Here is a 22,550-nt window from a genome sequence, read left to right as displayed (position 1 = left end):
TAAAGAATGTTATTTGATGGGCAAAGGAGTTGTTCCAATCTCACATTTAAGAAGCTGCTAGGATTATCAACAAATGCATATAGGCTCTCGAGCTGTGTAATACTTGCCATGAATAATCAGCCCTTCATCTCTGTTTTGACAATACAAACGGAAGGCTTCTTCCAGTTCCATCTGAGATGAGATAGTACATGGGTCACCTAACAAAAAAGCAATACGTACACAAATTTATGACTGAAGAATTAACTGGAGAATTTCAATTAGTCAGTAAGAAATGTACCAGCCTCCAGGATTGCTTTTCTTTCAATCATTTGATATTAAACTGGCATTTTGATCAAAGCCAATATATATCAACAGAAATTTTTTTCCTTCCAATTTTATCAAAACCAAGTAGATAGAAATAGACTACATTGGTTTGCAAGGAGACAACAAAATACAAAGTGAATAGATATGCTTAAAGATCTTTAACACATGACAGAAAAAAACCCACATGATCAATTCCTAGTAACCTGAAAATTTAAGTTCAATTCAAAATGAATTTACTGTTAAAGACCCATTGTCTTACTACCTTAACTTCACTGACTGCAGAACCATCAGAAGTCATGAATGTACACATAGATTCTAGTTGATTCTCTTTTGCTAGACTGATAGAAAAGCAATCTATGATTACAAAGTGTAAAAAACTAAGACACAGATTAAGATTATGGATGGAATAAAAATATGCCAACAGTGATGTAGAGATACAATTAACATAGAATTAATTTCTCTCTAAAAGTCTCCAAAATTTTCTGGTTTGGTTTGCTTATATGTTTTGAGGAAAATAAGTTCATGTTTTCTTCTTTTAACTTAGAAGTAGAAGAAAAGAAAACAGAAGAAAAAAATTCATAAAACCTGCCTAGCCACAAACAAGCCTCTCTCAGAAAAAGATGTATCAAGCCTTAGTCTCTATGACTGTGTCTTCTGTACCCACATCCTTTAGTAGCAGATTCAACAGACGGAGCTTTTAAAAGTTCTCAAACAGGCAACATGCCAGCTGCAATTTAAAGTATATTCTAAAGAGCCTAACTACTAAAATAAGTAAAACAGAAAAACCCACACACCCCAAACTACAAGATATAATTCTGGATGAAATTAACAGGGAAAAGAATAAAATAAATGAAGACACAACCATTACCAGACACTAAGGCCTGGGCTCAAGTACAGTGCCTTAGCCACACCTTATTACCATTTCTCTGTGACCTACACCATTAGCTTTATATTCAGAAAATATGCAGGAATGCAAGTATTCAGTCATATGAGTACCCCAAAACCATTATTAACTAGTACAAACAGGAAGACTAAAAACTACCTGTGGTATGGATATTAGCTTTTAAGCAATGAAAATAAAGAACTCCATTTCTCTGAAGCTCTGAAGGAAAGACAGCTCAAAGATTCTCAGCTAACAGAACACGCTCCTGTATGATTTGGAAGTAGTGATATGACAGATTGGTGATGTTCCATAAAAAAAACAACTGAATTTGTTGGTGCCAAAGAAACAAAGCACTGGAAAAGCTTCATGGGAGAACTGGGAGCTAAGCCACAAGACCCCATTAGTGACACCTGTATTTCAGAAGACGACCTTTCCGAGGTATAAATCCAGTCAGTTTAAGTGAGGACATTTTTACTTAAACATCTGAATCAAAAATAATACAAGAATACATCTCTGGTAAACAGAAGCACTGTTTTAGCAGCCCATCATAACCTCTAGGTCAGTCGACTCCAAACTCTTTTGACAGCACAGCCCATCATTAAAAATTTTTAATAAAAAATCCCTCTTCTGGTTTTGGCTGGGATACCATTAACTTTCTTCATAGTAGCAACTACAGGGTTACGCTTTGGATTTATGCTGAAAACCATGTAGGTAATACAGGGATGTTTTTGTTACTGCTCAGTAATGCTTACACAGCATCAAGGCCTTTTCTGCCTCTCCCTCCATCCCACAAGCAAGGAGTCTAGGGGTACACAAAAGGTTGGGAGGGGACACAGCCAGGACAGCTGACACCAGTGACCAAAGGGATACTCCACACCAATGATGTCATGCCCAGCAATAAAGAGCTGGGGGAAGAAGGAAAGAGGGGACCACGCTCACAGCGATGGCATTTGTCTTCCCAAGTAACTGTAATGCATGGTGGAGCCCTGCTTTCCTGAAGATGGCTGAACACCTGCCTGCCCGTGGGAAGCAGTGAATGAATTCCTTGTTTTGCTTTGCTTGTGTGCACGGCTTTTGTTTTACCTATTAAACTGTCTTTATCTTAACCCGTGAGTTCTCACTTTTATTCTCCTGATTCTCTCCCGTCCTGCTGGGTGAGAGTGAATAAGCAACTATGTGGTGCTTAGTTGCCAGCTGGGTTTAAGCCACAGCCCCCAACATGTATATTTATAAAGTATATATTATAAAAACATACATAAAAATAGAAAATTTAAAAGAATGAGATAAACAAAAAATTGTAAATACCTTTATTAGTGTTATAAAAACTTACCTCAAAATATTAAAAAATTCAAGATATTTTTAGTGAGAGCTACGTGACTGAACACGCTTCATGACTTTTGAAAATCTTGGTTTAACATTTTACGACACAGCAATTCCAAGGTCTGGTTCTAAGCTCAGTTTACTTCAATACTTGGTTTTAATGGTGTCATAGCTAAAAAAAGATACCCCAACGATACATAGATCCAAATGAAAGAAGGCATCATTGGCTGTGCTTACTAAATCATAACACTCATTCTTCAATCCCATCCACCATTTACGCAAAGATTTTGTGGCATTCAGTTAGTAAATTTACATCATCTCTGATGTCAATCAGCTTTTCTTGCAAACTTATCTAAAAGTGTTAGTTTAACTAAAGGGTTTAAAACCCACTGAACCTGTTTGGAACAGTTTTTAACAGGTTAGAAAACTGTTTCCAAGTTTAAGTGTACAGATGGAACAACAGAAATATCTCCAAATATCCATTTTCAAAATGCTCTCTCCATATCGCACAGGTTCCTTTACGAAAGCAGTTACTTTGTCAGTCATTAGGATTAAGTGTTTATTTTTTAGAAAATAACTGCTAGGTAGCATACTACTGACAGCCACTTGTCAACACAGCTAGTATCCACATATTTGGAACACTTTTTGTAAAAGAAAAAAATTCTAACTCATCTTTCATTTTAACAACTCTTAAGCACTTTGCTGCAAGATAACCACCTAACCTCTGGTAGGTACAAAAGTTTTGTGGTCACCCTCCAACTTAGTATGAAGTATTGTAAACACTGTACTAGCTAAAGCTCTTGGGTTTATAAAATTAATCACACTGATGACATCCTGTAGCGCTCTGTGCACTTCCAATTCCTTTGCTGCAATTGCTTGCCTACAAATGATGCAGTGGATGAATTTCATGTGCAGTGCTCTCTCTGTAACCTTACCCCAGAATCCTTTTTTCATTCCAGTCAAATCAGTCTCTCTGTCAGTGGAAACTTACACAGTTTTTCCAAAACACATTGTTTTTATTAAAGTCATTTACTGTGTTGAGGTTGTATCTTTTCTGGTACATCTTTTTTTCCTTCAACGACTCATAAAAAATACATCTTCACATATCTCATTATTGAAACAGAATCTAGCAAATACCATAAGTTGAAACATGCTAGAAACATCTGTACTTTCATCCAACCATACAGCAGACTTCCCGCTCCGCATAGTTTAATACTTACTTCTTCAAACCTTCAGCAATATCGTCTATGCATCTTCCAACAGTATTTTCTGACAAAAGGAATGCATTTCGGTTTGTCCCCATCTTATTTTCTGTATATTATTCCAGCCATTTTTCACCATTGAGGAAGAACAAGTGTTTCCCCAATGGCACGTGGCTTTTTGTCTTCTGCTATTAAGTAAGAAGCCTCAAAACTGGCTTCTAAAAATCTAACATGAAGTTCAGTAAAATTTTGTAAAGTACTAAATTTGGTACTACAAGAATTAAAACATCAGTGGAAAAAAAAAAAGAGGTAGAGCTTGTCTTGTTCTGGATACTTAAGTTTTCAAATGTCTTCCAACCATGATGGCTTCATACTATCATTAGCTATTACTTCAAAACACAACATACATTTAGGGTGGGGTTCATCATTAAAAATAGTGTATGTAAATACATATTTCAAATACTGTTGTTGATAATTCTGAATCTTTTTGACCAACTTCTTGTCAGATCCAATTAGATAGTTCGTTCTATCCTGTAGCATGGCTGACAGTTCATACTTAGGAGTAGCAGAAACGTCAGCTCCACCATTTTCTTGTTGTCTGCTTGTGCTCACATTATTAGCGTTACCTTGTGAGGGTTATTTTAGTTAAAACTAGATAATTAATCCATAAATCCACTTAGCCAGACACACGTAAACTGCAGTACGTCACAATGCACTGGAAGCGAGCAAATGAGTGAGGGTGTCACTCTCAATACCTGCAACTTTGTCAAATACCCACTCTTCCCACAGCACACCTTGCCCACTGCATGTACCAAGTGATGACACCAGTGTCAATCCATATATTAAAATCAAGAAAAGTTTAATTTCTTATTTTTAAAGACTATTCTTATTTTTTAAAAAAAGATACACCCCAGGGTGCATCTACCCTTCTTTGAAGGCCAGTGCTCTTGATGATCTATAAATGCTGCAATAATGCAACATGAAAGACAAAATTATTTGTACTGCAAAGCAACAATTCATATTCCTTGCATGTTTATGGGATTTTATTATGAGTTATTCATAGTGCAAACATTTTTGATCTTGTCAAAAACAGAGAAACACTAAAAAAGCCCAACAGAAAATACATTTTCTTCAGCTCTTCGGTAGGTTTTCTTTACTCATTAAGTCATCAGCAATTGTTTGCTTTAAGTTAGTTCAAAGAGAACATCTGATTGTGCAGTCAAAGGAACTTAAATTACATGGGGCACTAAGTGGAAACATTCACTCATATGCAGAAATAGGATAACTCATAAAACATGCGAGGATTGAGGGCGGCCAAACCAGCAGACTGGTTGAAACTTAACAACTTAGAATTGGGAATTAGAAAAAGGGTTGCTCAGGTATATATTTGACCAAGACTAGAAGAAAATGTTATTAGAACTGCAACTAACGAATTTCTTTTAAGTAAACCTCAGAAAGCCAATGCAACAGATAAGAAACCCTCATGAGTTCCCAGTTGGAGGATTTTAAGACATGATTACTGTTAACTGTTTTTTGGTTTGGTTCTTTCCTACAATAATCCTCCTTTTATTAGCAGTCATGCAGTTCAAATAGCTAAGCACATGCAATGTAATTCTCCGTACATTTCTGATCAGGTTACCTTTTATTAGACTGCCATGAAACTGAGGGTTAGGAAACTGAAGTTAGTACAGTTGCCTCTGTCTTGGTAATGAGAAGATAAAGAGTAAAATTTTGAAGTAATTGATACTACTCCTTGGTATCTTAAAAGGATTGAATCTTTCTTTGAGTACAAGCTACCTCCTTCCTCAATTGTTATTTTGAAATTCCATGCATCCATCAAATGATGCTACTCAGCTAAGAGAGAAGTATAGACTATTATTAAAAAACACAATTACAAACATTAGCCAAACCAATTTAGTATTTTTTTCATCTTTCTGCATTCAGTTCTAGGAGTTCTGCTGCAGACCATGGCTTTGGTGAGGTGCAACAGGAAATAACCAAGCACCTGTGCAGTTGTATAATTGCATGGTAGCTGTTCTCAACCTACTGTCAAGAGTTCTGCCCATCATGAGTTACAGATGCACTACACTCCCGTTAAATCATAAGCAGACACGTACATTCCAAAAGGAAGCAAAAAAAGTAGCAGAGGCCCTCAGTGGCAAGTACCTCCATTCACTACTACTCACAACAACCAGAAGGCTCTAACTTAAGGCTGCAGAGAACTACCATATTTTGCAGCAGAAATATACAAACCCATCTCACATCATGCCAGTATTTCAGAGCCTACGGGAAGGGTAAGGAAAAGCAAGTTTCTCACATACAACTATTTGTGCAAGAATAATGATAAACTGTGTTACATCTGAAGATAACTTAGAACAATGACACCTGGCAACATCAGCCTTTCCTGCAGGAACAGCATAAGCAGAGACTTTCACAACAAATCATTTTTACAGGATTTTATCAACTCCACATTCCATTAAAATAAAAGTTTACATTATTTTTCCCACATATGTATACACACATCCCATTTTCTTTTTCTGGACATGACTGACTTTAGGTACACTGGGCATTTTTCCCCCCACCACAACAGGGAAAAAACTTATTTCTAGTTAATTTTTTATTTAGTGCCTATTATCTTTGAAAAATGGTTCTCTGAATTATGAGTCAAGTGGAAAAAACACAAAACCAAGTTCAAGTCACCTTTATTTCATGTTTGGGTATTAACAACCAATTTTGTAGAATGCTCCCTTAAATATAGACATTTACTCTCTAGTTCTTGAACAGGGTATGTTAGCCATTAATATAATGAACACCACAATCAGTGACAACCATGCAGTTGCCAGGGACAACCACCACAGAAAAAGAAAATCAATTATCATTACTGGAATTCTTAGCACCTAACTTGCACAAAATACAAAAATCCTAGAAGAGTTAAAAACAGTCTTCTGATATTACAATTGCATTGCTTCTCAGAAACACACTCATTCAAGAGACAAATCACAATTCAGAAGACAAACGCCCATGACATTTTGGAAGCTGACAGGGTTAAAAACTTCAAAAAGTGATCTTGCCAAAAATTTGAAATTGAGAATTTTGAGGGGTACGAAATAGGCCTATGAAAGTCTGAAATTAAAACAAACTTTGCATTCAGCATAGAAGTACAGAATAGTAAAATATTAAAATTCTACAGAAGTGAATTCAAATGCAGTACAACCTTGATGTTTTGACTCATTTCTGAGCCCTGCTTTATAAAACAAGGTTACGTACTTTGGTATTTAGAAACGAAAAGTAACTCCACAATACAAAATTTGTTTATACTGGTTTCCTCAATGCCCCTTCTTTCTACCACACTGAACAATAAACCCAAGAATGCCTAAGTAGTATTTGAGTACAATACCTTCATCATCAATCCACTTGAGGGTAATTGGCTGTTCCTGTTGTAAATTACACATCTCATGCACTTCATCACAAAGTTCATCATAGCTCATTGATGCATCCAAGTTTGTTATCAAAATATCCCTGCATAAGATGAAATCATAAGCTTTGGTCAGAAAATATCTGCATTAGCCTGCATATTCCAACAATTCCATCTATGGACTCTAAGCTGCAAAATCGTATTTACAGAATCAGCATTCTTCATATAAAATGCTCCCACTAACATAAATTAGTTGCCAAAAGCCACTAAGACTACCTCTCAGTGTTTAACTTTTTAAAAATACCTTAATATGGAGGAATTAACTGTGTTAATGATCTATCTTTAATGCATGTTTACTTGGGCGAGTCAAGTTCCCTTCTTATAACTATCAGTGTTTGAAGTGATGTTAAAAAAAGTAAGATTTTTATAAGAATTAGAATTTTATCCCGATACTTCTTCCATCAGGAGATAGATAGAATCTTAATTACTGTAAAATCCTTTTAAAATGTAGGGGTTTTTTCCTCACATCTGCTACATAGTTAGAAAAAAAGCTTTGATTAGGTGAATTCTCAAAAGATATCATTACGAGAAAATTCAGATAAAATCTTACTCATATTCTGCATTCTTGTTCTCTACCTTTATAGTGTTTTGAGAACATGAACCCAATATTGAACTCTGCTAATGGAAACCATACAGTATGCTCAGGCATTTGTGAGAATAACTCTTGATACAATGAAAGCCCACACAGTACTGCCAAAGCAGGACAAAAATAAAGAAAAAGATTACGCAAAACAAATCTAAGTATACAAACTAGACCTTCTCCTGTTTTCTAAGTATTTTTCAAATGACAGACTCAAGGAAATCAACTGATTAAACAAGTTCAGGAAGAGAGAGATGTACCTAAGTCATCTCAGTGCTTTCAAAACCTTTTAGGGGATAATTAGGAAACAGTTTCATAGTTAATGTCTACTGGCATGTGTAATTCTTTCTGCTCTTGGTTTAATATAGTAAATATACCAGAAGTTTCTCAACATGAGTGAGATAGTTTTACTGTTTTCATACTGTGTGACAAGTCATTTTAGAAAACATGTCATATTACATATTTTGTCTACTTATGTCTTTCAACCAGAAGCTGAAAGGTACTACACTGAACCAAAAATCTTAAATTCTATGAATTTTAAATGAAACACACAAATAACTTTGCATTTTGCCTTTGCTGAGAATAATTACAGTAAGCAAAGCTCTAAAACAATTAAAGAACTGTACTAAGTTTCAAATTCAGATTAAAAGCCCTGCTACCTTTTCAAGTGTACCTTTAATCTACAATTTGTAGATTTCTCAAAGAACAGCAACTAAATAATTCTTCACAATAACAATGGAAAAAGAAATACATACACTAACTGCCAACTTGTAAAACCATATTATTGTACAATACTGAGAGCTGTCAGGTGAGGCTGAATTTAAGAACATCCCCCTCTCAAAAAAGTTCTATTTTATGCACTTATGAAAGTAAGAGACCAAACCAGTTCTCAAAGCAGTATCTGAGGTCTGGTGCAATGTCTTGCACGAAGACAAGGTCACTAACAAATGCAGCTCATTAATGCACTGCCACTAGAAACTACTCATGGAATCAAGGAGCTATAGATCTGTGGTAACGATGGACAATCATGCTTTCACAAGTATCTAAATACTATTAAAAAACTGAAACTACGCAGTAAGACAACGCTCTACTATGCACACTACAAACTCCAACTAAAGCTGACAAATGCTAATCAGCCTTAAATTGTTAAAATTATTGTAACAGATGGCACTGCCATTCTACATGTACATTAATAAACTTCATATTGGACAAAACAGCACAGCTGGAGTATGCTAAATAGCACCTATCACAGATGCAAACATTATGAGATTTATTCAAATTATTATCTCAATGATATCCATGTTCCTTTGAGCTTTACTGTGTTTAATCTTAATGTCTGTATAGCTACATTATGCAACTGGGGTACAGATAAATGGAAATCATTCAGTGTTTAACACTGAAGAAACCCATGGGACACTTTGTTAGTTATCTAAAACTGGATGCTACAAAGTAGTATGAAGAACTAATGACCAGTAAGTTATGTATGAGCAGCTACAGCAAGAGAATTATTCACATGGATAGATTAAATGTGTCACCATTTAGAACCAGGGTAACGCATAGCAAATAATACTGCATCTATTTACATGAACTGATTTCAAGTAACCAGGTATAAACCAGATAAACTAAGGAACTGAAATAATGAAATAAGAATTACACAAGTTTACTTTCTTTTGCAATCTACTTATGCAGTTATTTATACTATGCTATGTTAGGAACTTTGCCACACCCAGAAACACAAATACCTGAGATACTAGGACTCCACAGAGATAGACTCAACATTCACATGTTTTAGAACTTCCTCATGCTTAGATTTTAACTGGGATTTCAAAATGATATATTGTATTATTATTTTATTTTTTACAGCTACCGGAATGAACTCATCCTTAATTCTGAAGTTGTCCAGCATAAATAATTTCCTGTAGTTTGTCAAATTTTTTCAAAAGATGAGTGTAGTACTTTAATGGCAATACCAAGTTAATCAGTTACACAGTCTATAATGCCAAAAATAGTCAGCTCTTACTCACAGAATTTGAGCAGTAGAACAAAACCAAAATTCACTGAGTTTGGAACTCTTGTTTTGTAAATTGACAGATTAGTTGGTCCCTCTCAAGTGATAATAGCATTAAACAAGCTAACATCACAGTGAGAGAACTCCAGTGATATACCAAAACCAAACAACTGAAAGGAAAAAGACTTCACAGCAAATGGAAATTACTGAATATAGTGTTGCAGGAGAAACTACAGTAGTTTATTGTAAAACATCATAATAATTACACATGAACTCTAAGAGCGACACAAATATTATCACCTTCTCCATTTCTGTGCAGTCAAGTTTTACCCCTTTCACTTTATATAAACACTATTTACCAGCAAGCTATCCCAAATTGTTTACAGTAAGTTCTATTTGCGTCTATATCGCCTTCCTTTACAGAGCTAAGGCAGCTCTCCTATGGCTGTTTCAGAGAAGCATGCATATCCACGCATCTCAGAAGAACAACACACACGTATTTGAAATTCAGATGCTCTTCAACCTAAGCCTATGTATGACATTTCAGAGGTGTAAGACAAAACTATGGAGCAGAAAATAATTATTAGCGATGACAAATATATGGTACACATCTTTCACCCAGAGTTCATAAAGCAGTTTACATGCATCTATTAAATAACCAAAACAAAACCACAACGCAGATTAATAGTAACAAAACCCAATTGATCCGCATTAACCATTATGAATGCATTTCAGAAATTACTGAGCAGCAGAAACAATGAACCACAGCATGCAGTCCCATTTACTTCCGTACATGGATTTCTTGTAATTATTACTTCAAGTAGCAAGTGTCAGTATTTAAGACATAAGTTTTGACATGAATTCTCACCACTAAAAGCTAGAAACTGAAGCCAGCTAAAGTAAAAACAAATACATTACTATACTGATTTATGAGAAAAGTGGCATTTACCAAATAAATACAATTGCTCTAGAATTCTAAACTCAGGATCTCAAACTACTTGGCACTGACCTGGTAGATAAGTTTAACAGGAAAGCATTTTGTTTTCAATAGAATTTGGTGGAATGACTTTCATAATTACATTATATTTAATTCAAAATAACATTTTTCTACACCACAGTGTAAGAACAACCACAGTAGCAGCAACATTTTACTTATTTAACAGTAAAACATCAGAAAAGATGACTCAGGTCTCTTATTAAGTGCCAGTAAGTTCAATCTACATACTTCAAGTCTAAGGATTTACTTGGGCCCCATATTTAACTCTTCAAATGACTTAAAGTTAGGGCTTGGAGGAAGACAGGAGAGACCAAAGCAACAAGCAAATCAATTCGGTTAAACATGTCTGAAAAAACAAATTTCACAGTGAAGTCAATAAAATCTTCCTGACAACTGACTGAAGTCATAAAGGATCATGACTTTCTTATTATTGTCTTAAATCAGAGCTGCAAAAATAAGCATTGTGAAGATAACTGAAGCAGCTGCGTTAACATCTCATTGCCCTTCAAGCTGCAATAGTCAAATTACTGGTAGGGGAGCAGGGAAACCAGCTATCAAAAATTAAAGGGCAAGCTATGTAAGAGTTTACTTTCTGTTTTCCTGTTGTGAATAAACACTCAGAGTGTGAGTTTGATTTATTTCGTTTTAATCACTTGTAATTGAGTCTTCAAGCAGCTTGCACAGGTTCATCTAAATTTACTGCTAACTTGCAATCTAAGTAAAATTCCCTCATTTTTCATATTTACCCAAGTAATTCCAATAATAATTCCTCCTAGAATTTCTATAAAACAAACAAAACCCAACAAAACCAATGGCACCCACTTATTTAAAGACCTATGTATCTATCCACAAAGAAACACCTCCTCCAATTTTCCAAGCCAGAAAGTGCTGTAAGTTAAAATAGTATCTAAAAACCCTCACTGGAAGAGGACTCATTCACCATTACGTGTTTTGTCCTGGGGGCACACAGTCACAAACTGACATCTGTAAGTAGCAACCTGTTCTTCATAGTCTCCTACTAATTTCAGCAGTAACTTGTAACTTACTTCATTATGTGCGATTTATCATATCTTTATAATAAAAGTAGATAGAAAATGTAATAACTGCATCTGGATACAAGAGATGGATCTATACCTGTCTGCAGCCACAAACACTTCTAACAAAACAGAAATCAATAACCCACCAACCCAGAATAAGTATATGCTTGTTTTGCACATTTCCAGCCAATCCGAGAGTAGAATAAATTATCAACTGTTTTCCACAATCAGCATGGTGCAGGTGAGTCTGAATGGTATTTTAATGGCCCAGAAGTTTACCTACCTGATCTGACATTAACTACAAACCCACCAACACCCTGGTTACTCTATCACTAGGTCAGACTATGAACTCCTGCTCAGTATGTTTCAAAGTTAGACAGGACACAGTACAGAGGAGAGAACATACTGACTTACCCACTATAGTGTGTTTTTACTCTGATGAAGTCTTTGTTCAAATCAATTTTTGAGCCCATTCTGCTAGGCATGGTCTGTATTTAACAGGCTAAATGAAGTTATAAATATATAGAAATAAATTCATTCAAGACATATAACTCATTTAATTCTGAAGTGAACAGCTTCATATGCTAAATGTGCGTTTCTCCTCCAGATGATTTTCAATCCAGCTGCATAGAGAGAAAACCAGAATACAGATGAATATACACACACTCTACTAAACAAATGAGTTGTGCCAAATTTTATAAACACAAATAGCTTTACACAGAACAGCAAGAAATCAAAAGGAATGTTCACAGGACCACTGACCCGCACAGAAATTGAATGAGATCAGTTAAAAATACCCTGTATAATTTAGTTTCACAGAAATATCCCAAGAGTTTGAGGAAGTTTACTTCAGAGAAATCTTTACTTACTCATCAACACAGCTTCTGGCTCTTTTCTTCTAGAGAGTATTTTAATTCAAAATAGTTTTTATATACGTGAAAGACTGCTAACAAGTAATGTTGGTGACAAATTTACCAAAAAAAAAAAAACAGAAGAGGAACTCTAAGGGACAATTTAAGTTACCTTTATGATTGGAGACTGAAAAACATCCTGTTTATTCAAAATTACTACCACCTTCCTTATACATACATTCGGACAGCTCCCTAATCCCACTGTCCAGGGAAAGCAGGGCCACAGGTACCAGGGAGAGACTCCAGAATTCCCCTCCCGACCTTCCCTCTCCCGCGGGGTTAGGAGGAACACGCAGCCCCTTCCTGTCCGGAGACACAACGCCAGTGGGGAGCGGCAGGGAGGCGACACTGTCGCCCGGGACAAGGTCGCACCGGTACTTCGCTGGCTGCGGCCGCGCTCCGTGCCGGGACGGTGGGGACAGCGGGCTGAGCGCGCCCTTCCTGGCCTCCCCACCCTGCGGGACTTCGCCTCTGGGACTGCCCCTTCCTCCTACCTGCTCCGACCGAGGGAGGTCCCACCCCAGAGACCGGGGGCCCACGGGTCCCGCTTCCCGCCTACTCGGCGACCCCTCAGAGAGCAGCGGACGCCCAAGACCTGAGGGGACGCTCCCTGCCCGGGGCCCGCATGCTGAGCTACACCTCCACGGCCTGAAGTTGCTCAAAGTCCCGCGAAGAAGTTTAGAATCGGACTTCGACTCCCCGCCGCCCTCCCTGCTGGCCGGGTCCCCGGAGAAGAACGGCAGCAGCGTTCGGCAGGAAAGACAGAGCGCAGCGGCAGAGGCCGCCGGTTCCCCCCTCAGCCACCGACCCTCCTTACCACCCCCCTCGCGCCAGCTCTAGTAGCAACGGCGCCACAGCACCGAACATGGCGGACTAAGAAGGTTAGCGCTCACAGCCAATAGAACACCACCTACACTACCTGTCAGCCAATAGCATGCTCCGACTCACCTGGAGCCAATCTCCAACAGGATCCCGCCCACCAACGACCAATCATAGGCCGGGAACCGTTACCTGGGCAGTAGGAGGATTTCAGCCAATCAAAAGCGAGCGAGGAAGCGGTAGGGAACACCTGCAGCCAATCAGAAAAGCAAGCGGTAAGCCCGCCGCTGCCGTGAGGGTGGCGGGTTACGGGTGAGGTGACAGGTGCGGAGGGCACTGACAGGCCGCCCGCCTCTCTGTCCGAGCGGGGCTGCTGCCGCCATTCGCCTTGGCCCCACCGGAGAGTTTCGGTGCCTTGCCATGCCTGTGCAGCGCCTCCGCGCTCCGAGACGCGGTAGCGCCGTGGCGGAGGGAGGCCCCAAGCCTGAGAAGAGAGGAGGGTGCGACCGTTACCGCGCTGTGGGGGCAGCGAGCTTAAGCTTCTGCCCTCCTCGGAGCCCTCTGGAGAGGTAGTGACTTGTCCCGACTGCCGCAGGCCTCTGGCTCCCCGGTGTGGCCTCGGCGGGAGGAGCAGGGTAGCTTGGGTGGCAGCGGCGATCTCCCCTGGGCTCCCCTGCGAGCGGTGGCCCGCACCGGGCGCGCGACAGGGGCCGCGGGGCCGCCGCAGGGCTGGGCCGGGGCGGTGCTGAGGTGAGGGGCGGAGCGGAGCCCGGGAGCAGCGGCGGCTGCCGTCCCGGGAGTCCTGCGGGGTGGCCTGGCGGAGGACGGGGTCTTTTCTCGCTCGCTGCCTCTCCAAAAAACCCCACCACCCCACCCTCAAACAAAACAAACAAACAAACAAAAAAAGCAAAAAACCCCCACTCCCCCAAAACAAATACACTGCCAGTACACACACACACACACACCCCGACCCAATGGCCTGGTGCCATACCCGAATCTGTCAGAATTGTTTCCTGGGAAAGCTCACTTCCACAGGAGAATAATCTCCCAGTGAGTGTAAAGGTAGCATCCAACCATAAAAGGTTTCGTTCAAAACTGTTAAAGCAGGAAAACCGCGGCCAAGATAATAAAGAGAAAATAAAATAACAAAGATAAACAATATTAGACTTCAGAGTGGCCAGATCAGAGGGAAGAGAGAAAAAAAACAGAGTATGTTGTAGCAGTGTTGTTGAATTAACCACAATTTCACAAGAGCAAGTCTGTGAAATTATTAATGCCCTTAGCTTTATAAAGTTGTTTTTGCTGGATTTTTTTTTTCTAACGAAACTTTGATCTTTTGATTTCAAACTGTGAATCAGCTGTGATTGAAGCAAAGCCGTCTCCTGTGTAAACGCCTGTTCTTCAGATGAAGGCGTAGGATAGTTAACTCAGGGAGTCCCCTAGTGGAAATGCTGCTTATACTGGTCAAACAGCTATTTTCCTTGTATATCTTAAAACGATTTTCCAAGCAAATAAGCTATCCAAGCAAAAGGTTTGCCTTGGGGCTTTTGTTGATCTATTTATATCTGTCATTGGGCAGCTGTAACCCACCACATTTGAAAAATAAACCAAACCAAGGTGTCACAACTATTAGATTTTTTTTTGACTACCTGGAGTTGAGCATCCAACAAGTTGAGCAAACCATTGAAAATGAAAAAAAAAAAAATATCGATCCTTAGTCTCCTGCTATTACCTTCTGTACACCTACATCAACTTCTTTTTAGACACCATTTAGCACTTTCACAATATCTTTATAGGGGTTTGTGGGTGTGTATATGTTGATGAGTTTGTATCCCTGCAGCCCTGAGCCTTTTGGTGTTTCTACAGTCTTCCAAAATACAGAGAAATAATAGTTACCTACTAGTTTAGGTAGCAGTAAAGTGGCATGTCTTATTCCCATCAGTCTAGATGTTTCCTCAGACACCAAGGAAATGCACCAAACGGTTTCATTTATCAGTCTTTAATCTGAATTATTTGTGTATCCACTGTTAATTTTATCTTAGTGGGAACTGTCAATATAGTTTCAAAATGGGCCCTTAAATCTTCATGTGTTCCAGATTTCCTCTGCTTAAAATGGAGAACATTATGTAAGATATGTCTACAAACAACTCTTTCAGGGCAAGCTAGACTTTGATCCCCCTGTCATGTCAATTAAACAACTTCAGCTCCTTGAGTTTTTAGTTTGGAAGATAAAAGGTAGTGCAGTTCTTCAAAACTGTGATTTGAGGTTTTGTGTGTTTTATTGTTGTTATTTTTTCCTAGCACAACTTACTGAGGACAAAAGATCAAGTACATTTTCAGTGCCTGAAGAAAATCTCAACAATAACACTTTTACATCTTGCAGAGATACGTTGTAGTTGATCACTTAGTACTAATGCTGTTATTTTAGAAGTCTTATTTTGAGTTGATTTGTATTCTTGTATTATAAGACTGTTTAAACACTTGAATTTCTTAATAGATTCTTCCCACTTCTGGGCAGATGGCTTTTTTTGGAGAGGATGTCAGCTTTGCTCTGTGCATTAGCTAACAAGGTTGTAGCTGGTTTGAAAACACAACATATTGTATGATGATTGTTTCTGGCATATTGTTTTTGAAACACAATCAACTTATGTTGTGTTAGAGCTGTAAATCCTGAGTGTATTCCTGAGATTTTTTTCTTTTTTCTTTCTAGATGGCAGTGCATTGCACTTTTATGTTCTACTAAACCATCCTCAGCTTAATAAAAGTTTGTAATATTGCTCTCCACTACACTTACATTTGAAGAGCTGACAGATTCCTACAGGTAATTTATTTTATTTTAAATGAGATATTTATTGCATTTAAACTTTTAGTTCTTTTTTTAATTATTATTGTCTCTTGTTGTCAGATCTTTTACTCTGAAGAGCAGACTATGAACTGATCTGTTTGAGAAAGAGAAAGCTTTAAAAAAGGTTTTTTTCAAGTATTTCAGTTCTGTTCTGAAAATAAGTCCAATCATATCCAGAACAACCAAATGGGAGTTTCCCATTCTTGCATTCCTTTCTTTATATGATGAGCATTGGCAAATCACAAATCTCTGTCACATGATCGAAAAGAATTTTTTGAAGAGGTGGGCTAATAGTGATTTCCTTACCAGTATTGGTAATTAAGTTCTGTAAGAAAGAAGAAAGAGTTCCTTCCTGCTGGAAATACCCATGCAGATTTGCTTTTCTGTTTTGTTTTTTTTTTAAAAGTCAGTGTGGCTTATTAGCAACCAGGATCAATAGCAGTCAATATTAACCAGGAGCTGCTGAAGTCTAATGTAAGTTATCTTAAGGAGGACATACTTAATTTGCAGAGACTTCTTAGTGAAATGTGTCAGAATCTCAGGTTCTATGTTAGCTTGTGTTATTATCACCTCATCTACAGTGGCGTCACTCCTGTTTGTACAGATATGGCCATGGTGATAATCTGGCTCCACATTCAACCTCAGTGTCCAATTGTGCCACACATTTACAGTGGCAGTGGAGAACAGCGATTTGCTAAGGAATCTAGAGTTGGTATTTCAACTGCTGCAGCCTAGCAGTCTGATGTTACCTCATGATCGAATTGTCTTTTTGACTAAAAGTTATGAACATCCAGAGTGTTGGTTTTCGACCTTAATGTCTCCTTCATTATTTCATTGTACTATTGTCTCTGACAGTAACTTTGAAGCTGTATTGATTTAAGCATGTATATCTGCACATTTCCAGCAGATGGCAAGATATTCCTAGGCAACTGTCTCTGGGAAATACAGTTGTATATACAATGCTTATAAGTGCTAGTTCTTCATTTTAATGCTACAGGCTGTTCAGAACTGCTCTTTAAAAATTAGTTCAAAGGGAAAAAAATATTTGGGGTTAATGATAGCATTAATTTAAAGTACTGCTTCAGGCATCAGATATTTGCATTAACGTCTATTAATCTCACTCCAGTGCAAGGTTTTTCTAGCTGTATTTTCCTTTGTAAGTTTCTAAAAAACATTTGCTACGTAATGGGTTTGAAAACTCTTAGACGGCGCAGTACAACTGTTTAGTGCCTTTAACAAGAATGTAGTAAGCTCCCTTATCTCCTTTTTAAGTCGGTATCTTGAAAGAAACAGGCTGCATTTGCGTAGGAAAACTGCGTTGTAGGGATATACATTCCGTGCTGTCTTGGGCCATTATTCAGAGAATAAGTTGTCCTGCATGATTTAAAAAATTAAGTACCTAAATACCTCACTGAATCCACAGAATGAAACCAAAATAATTTATTCCAGGCTTCACATGAAGAAAGTAGTGTCTTTTAACCTTTCCGGTGAAAGGAATAATATTCCAAAATCTCTCAGGGCATTTTCTCTACATGTACCACTCAAAAGAAACAACTAATTGTCAAATATAATTTTATACACTAGAGCCAGGAGGAAATGAGAATATTTCTGGATTGAAAAGTTATCTAGCTTGGTGAATACTGTAAAAATAATTTGATATTGCAGATATAGTACTTGTAACTAGTATTTTGGCACAAATATCTACAAAACCAGGAGAAAAAACTAACAATGTACATTTTTTTTTCCTGTTTGTTTGGTTTTTGTTGGTTTTGGGTTTTTTTTAAGAATGTCAGAAGGAACCATTTTCTCTTCAAGCTGGATTTCAGCATAACCAAGAGATGGAAACAAATTTTATCTTGTCATCTTTATTCATCCTGCCTAAAATCTGTAAGTAATGCATGTTTTTGGAAGGTACCTACTGCATCTGAAACTGATTGTGTGTATTGAATTTTATTATATTTTAACTCTTGTGCCTATTGTGCATTTGCCTTTTTCTGATCTACTGATAGATGCATTTGTCTGATGGAAAAGCATTTTAACTTTTCCAAATAGCTCCAACCTCCTTTTGCAAATAATCTCAGCAGTTCTTTTTCACATTCTGATGTACAGATCTGTTTGAGTGCTTGTGCTTTATATTAACCTATTGTTATTCTGCCAGCAACAGCTGCTGCGGAAAGAAAGAAAAAAAGGAGTATCCTAATGCTTACCCATTCATACTATGTGCTTCCACTTGTACAAGTTGGTATTGTAAAGAAAAGTACAGTTCCAAAAAAAGTAAGTCTGTGAATCCAGGCTTCAAACAATGGGAGAGAGATTTAAAGATGGTACTGGGTGTTTTGGTTGCATAAAAGAAACCTTAGCCAATGTATAGTCATTAAAAAGACTGGTTTTGCTTAGTAGAATGCAGTAAGCCATGTTTTGTATTTCAGCACGTGAAGTTCATGCAGTTGGGTTAGTAAACAAATATGGTGGCTTATTCTTGTGAACAGTACTTTTGATTAAAACAAGCTAAGTCACAAGTGGGGCAACTCTTTAAATATTTATGAAGCACTTATGCAACATCGGCATTGGGATATTTGCCATATTAAAATGTTCATTTAATGGAGAAAGGGTTATAAAATCAGAAGAATGGTCTGAAACAAGATATCATATAAAAAATAATTGACAATCATCACAGAAAAGAAGATTTACTGACTAGCAAGGTTTATTTTTTCTGTAGCTCAGATCACAAAGTTGTTTTTGACTGATACTCTTGAATCCCAGCGTTTGAGGAACCAAAGGATCTTGACTGAAAGGGATACTCACACTCACTAAGGAATCATTATGACAAAGAGAATTTTTCAAGGAAACTTAATGATACATGTAAAAATCTGCTAGAATGCCTCAAGTTAGTTCAAAGTTAGTTTTGCCAATGTACCATCAGATGATCGGTGTTTGACTAAAACAGGCAGGCTCATAGATTGTTCATTGTTGACATTTTCATGTTCAAGTGCTTTGTCTTCACCTTTAAGACTTAATTATACATTAGTTTAGAAAGTCTGTCCGATAACTGTTATCATCATGTATCCGAGATCCTAAAGGGAAAAAGCTCTGCTATTTAACCCAGTGAAGGCTACTGAGCTTAATGTTTAAGGTGCTATTGCTTAGCACTCATTCCAGGAGTAGGAGAAGTGCGGATTACTGAGAGAAACACTCCAGGTCTGCTGGTTAAGATGTGAGTGGGAGGCAAAGGCACTATTAGACCAAAAGCATAAGATGAACTATCAGTCGTAGCTAGGAGGCTCTTAGCTCACTGTCATTGCCAGTTGATCTGTCTCATCTCCAGACCACTATCTCTGGCTTACAAAAGGCTTTCCTTTGAAAGAAATATATCTCTTTAGAAACAAAGGTCAAAGGATACATATTTGTTACGGTTCATTTTATTTCACAGGTGAGGAATTCAGCAGAGATGAAGACTCTGTCTTTGTGGTTTGGGAGCTATTGTTGCTATATTAATGTTTACATCTCCCCTTTCCACTGGTGTAAGAAACAGGGAGAAAAAGCTCTCTGTTTTATTTTTGATAGTTCAATGAACACATAAAGTTGTGTAATTAATTAAAGTGACTCAACAAGGACCTTCATTGCTTAAATGACTAAAACTACTGGGAATGTTCCTACTGCTGAAGGTTGTTGAAGAATCATTGCACTACATGGACTCCTCACAGAACAGATTATGTACAAAGTTCTTCTTACAAATTTAGCTAGAAAGGTATAGAGTGCTTGGTGGCAGGACTCGCAGATTTTCCTACCTTTTCTTTGCTGAAATTACTTTTTATTTAACTGCTATAGCCACAAAGTACTTGTGTATTTCTGACAAGGTTGACTGAAAAAAAAATCCTTCTCCTTTTCTCTCTCCTAAATGCTTCAATTAAGACATCATTATGACAACTAGTTCTTAAAGACAATTATTGAGAAAAAAGGGGGGGGGCAATCGGTAGTTTTACATCAGTAGAAGAAGACAGGTATCCTGTTATTACTTGAATTAGTGACTTAAGATCTTCAGCTATATTAGGACCTGTCAACTTTCAAAGGTTTTAAGATTTCAGACTATGAACTTAACAGATAAATGGAGAGAGATGGCTACTATCTCCAAATATATGTGAAATGTGAGTAACCGGTTCTGTGTCACTCTAGAATGAAAATGCATCTCCATAGAATGTCATCTTTAGCAGATCAAACCAGCAACATGTGCAGACATGCAGGCTGCTCTTCAGCCTACTTACTCTTTTTTTTTTTTTTGCTAAGCAAGAGACAAGCTATTGTTTCTATTGAAATCAATGGCAGTGAAATAATTTAATCCAGTGGAAATGAATTTGGGCCAAATGCCACTAAGTTTGGATAAAAATAATAAGGCATTAATATATTTCTATATAAACTGGAGTAAAGCATATATCCTACATAACATCAGAAATCACCATGGTAATTCTTTGCAGATTTTCTTGCTGGATTGAATATTAGTGTTTTTCTAGCCCATGTTAAAATAGACAAAATGAATAATGTTTCAAGACTATTTTAAGTCAACACCTCCCTTACTTGTCTTTCTTATATAAGATAGAAGCACCCAGAAGCTAACTCACTTTTGTTGATACTGCATTAGCCAGCAGGATAAAGAATTCTATGGGTAGCCCAGGCGATGTATGTTTAAAAGCAAATAAAACCAAACCTCTATGCTTCTGTGTTTATTTTTTTCAGGATATTTAAACAACCTGTTTCTGTAGAAACATAATTTTTGCTCGTTTTCCTTTTGTATGTGTTCACCAGCGCACAACACACTGTAAATCACAGGGGCTCCGTTCTTCTTGCTGCATAACCCGGTCCTAATCTTTTAGAAAGCAATGATCCCTCTTCTGAAAGATAACAGTGAAAGAAACTATGGAGGAAAGAAAATGGATGCTTCTACCATTGAAGACATGCAATTGTCATTTCAGAGGATGGAAGAAAACAGTGAAAATTTTAAACAAACAAGACTTAACCCTGAGGACCAAGTTTTCACCTCGGTTCCTCAAGAATCCTCTTTTTATTGCTTTCCCTCAACCAGACTTAGTAGTGCTGTCCTAAATTCTCATTATTGGTCCAGCCAGCATTCAGTTTGATTGAAAGACAGGCATTCTTAGATCAAAATATTCCACATTCAAGAAGTGCCTGATGGATCCTTCAATAAGCATGCACAGAACCGCCATTGTAGGCAATCTGACAATAATCACAGCTGATATATTAAATGATATATTAAAGTATAGGTTCAATTTTAAAATACTACATGCCTTATCATTTATAAACAATATATAGATGCCTCTTTTCTTTTATATATATGCACATATGAGCTTGCATATGTAAAAGTTGCACACACAACCTGGAAAGATGAGGGTAGAATAATCTTAAATATATCTATGAAAGCGTAGTAAGTTTAAGATGTACAGAAATAGATCTTTTGTGTTTGTCTAACTCTGAAAGAAATGTAGCAATAAAGGATGAACAGTCTGGATGGAGTATTATACCAGATGTTTTACAGATTACTCTGTATTTCACCACTCAATCTTTATTTAATCTTAAGACTGTAGTAATTGTAATACTGGAATAGCTCAATGGCCTATATATTATTTTGCTACTTCAACTATGCCTGTTCCACATTCCTACCCCTTAAAACTGGCCAATTATTTATTGTAATGTAAAGAAAAATGTCCCCCCTACCCCATCTGGTAACCCAATGTATGAAAATTGAGAATTTGATGATATCTGTGCTAGCAAAGGTAATTCTCGGTGCTCTTGTTCAGATTACTTGCTCAGTAAGCAACTGATGCAAACCTGTATTTGTTAGTAACTAACTATCGAGTGAAATAGAAGTATTGCAAGAGTTAAAGAAAGGGATACATTTCCAGAGGTTGGACTCCTTTCACAGCTGTTAAATTTCCAGAGCTATTCTGGATTCAACTCTGTCTGACCAATTTGCTGATTTGCTTACTTACACAGCAGGGATATGCAATTTATTTCTGCTACTCCTTTGCCAGTTGAGTTTTTATAGTTGTTGGGATAAGTGTTATCTCTCAGAAATATCTTAAAAATCCCAGTAGGCTAGGAACTGTAATATTAGTTGGGACCTTTTGTAATAAATAATTGTATTATGTATTATTAGT

The 22,550-nt window shown here is 37.5% G+C and overlaps 1 protein-coding gene and 1 long non-coding RNA gene across 4 annotated transcripts in view; one reads left to right on the top strand and one right to left on the bottom strand.

Moving 5' to 3' along the window:
• PRKCZ (protein kinase C zeta) overlaps window positions 1–14,334 on the bottom strand; it is a 53,298-nt gene extending 38,964 nt beyond the window's left edge. Inside the window, exons 1-5 of one of the 3 annotated variants that reach the window (XM_054850019.1) lie at window positions 14,049–14,332; window positions 13,665–13,785; window positions 12,220–12,428; window positions 7,106–7,227; window positions 108–197 (exon numbers count right to left, since the gene is read on the bottom strand). In XM_054850019.1, the coding sequence (XP_054705994.1) occupies window positions 108–197; window positions 7,106–7,227; window positions 12,220–12,290 (283 nt within the window). In that variant the 5' untranslated portion in view covers window positions 12,291–12,428; window positions 13,665–13,785; window positions 14,049–14,332. Of the gene's footprint in view, window positions 1–107; window positions 198–7,105; window positions 7,228–12,219; window positions 12,429–13,664 lie in introns of those variants that run through there. The other 2 variants (XM_054850020.1, XM_054850022.1) reach the window with 2 other exon arrangements.
• LOC129215958 (uncharacterized) lies at window positions 13,696–22,203 on the top strand. The gene is made up of 4 exons (XR_008580146.1): window positions 13,696–13,810; window positions 16,246–16,356; window positions 18,166–18,267; window positions 21,181–22,203. It is a non-coding gene; the product is annotated as an uncharacterized LOC129215958 (long non-coding RNA).
• Window positions 22,204–22,550: the final 347 nt, after the last annotated feature.

The sequence above is a fragment of the Grus americana genome, chromosome 21 (genome assembly GCF_028858705.1).
Source record: "Grus americana isolate bGruAme1 chromosome 21, bGruAme1.mat, whole genome shotgun sequence".
In the NCBI taxonomy this organism is placed as follows: domain Eukaryota; kingdom Metazoa; phylum Chordata; class Aves; order Gruiformes; family Gruidae; genus Grus; species Grus americana.
Note: the sequence above shows the minus strand (reverse complement) of the source record. Positions and strands in the feature narration are given on the sequence as shown.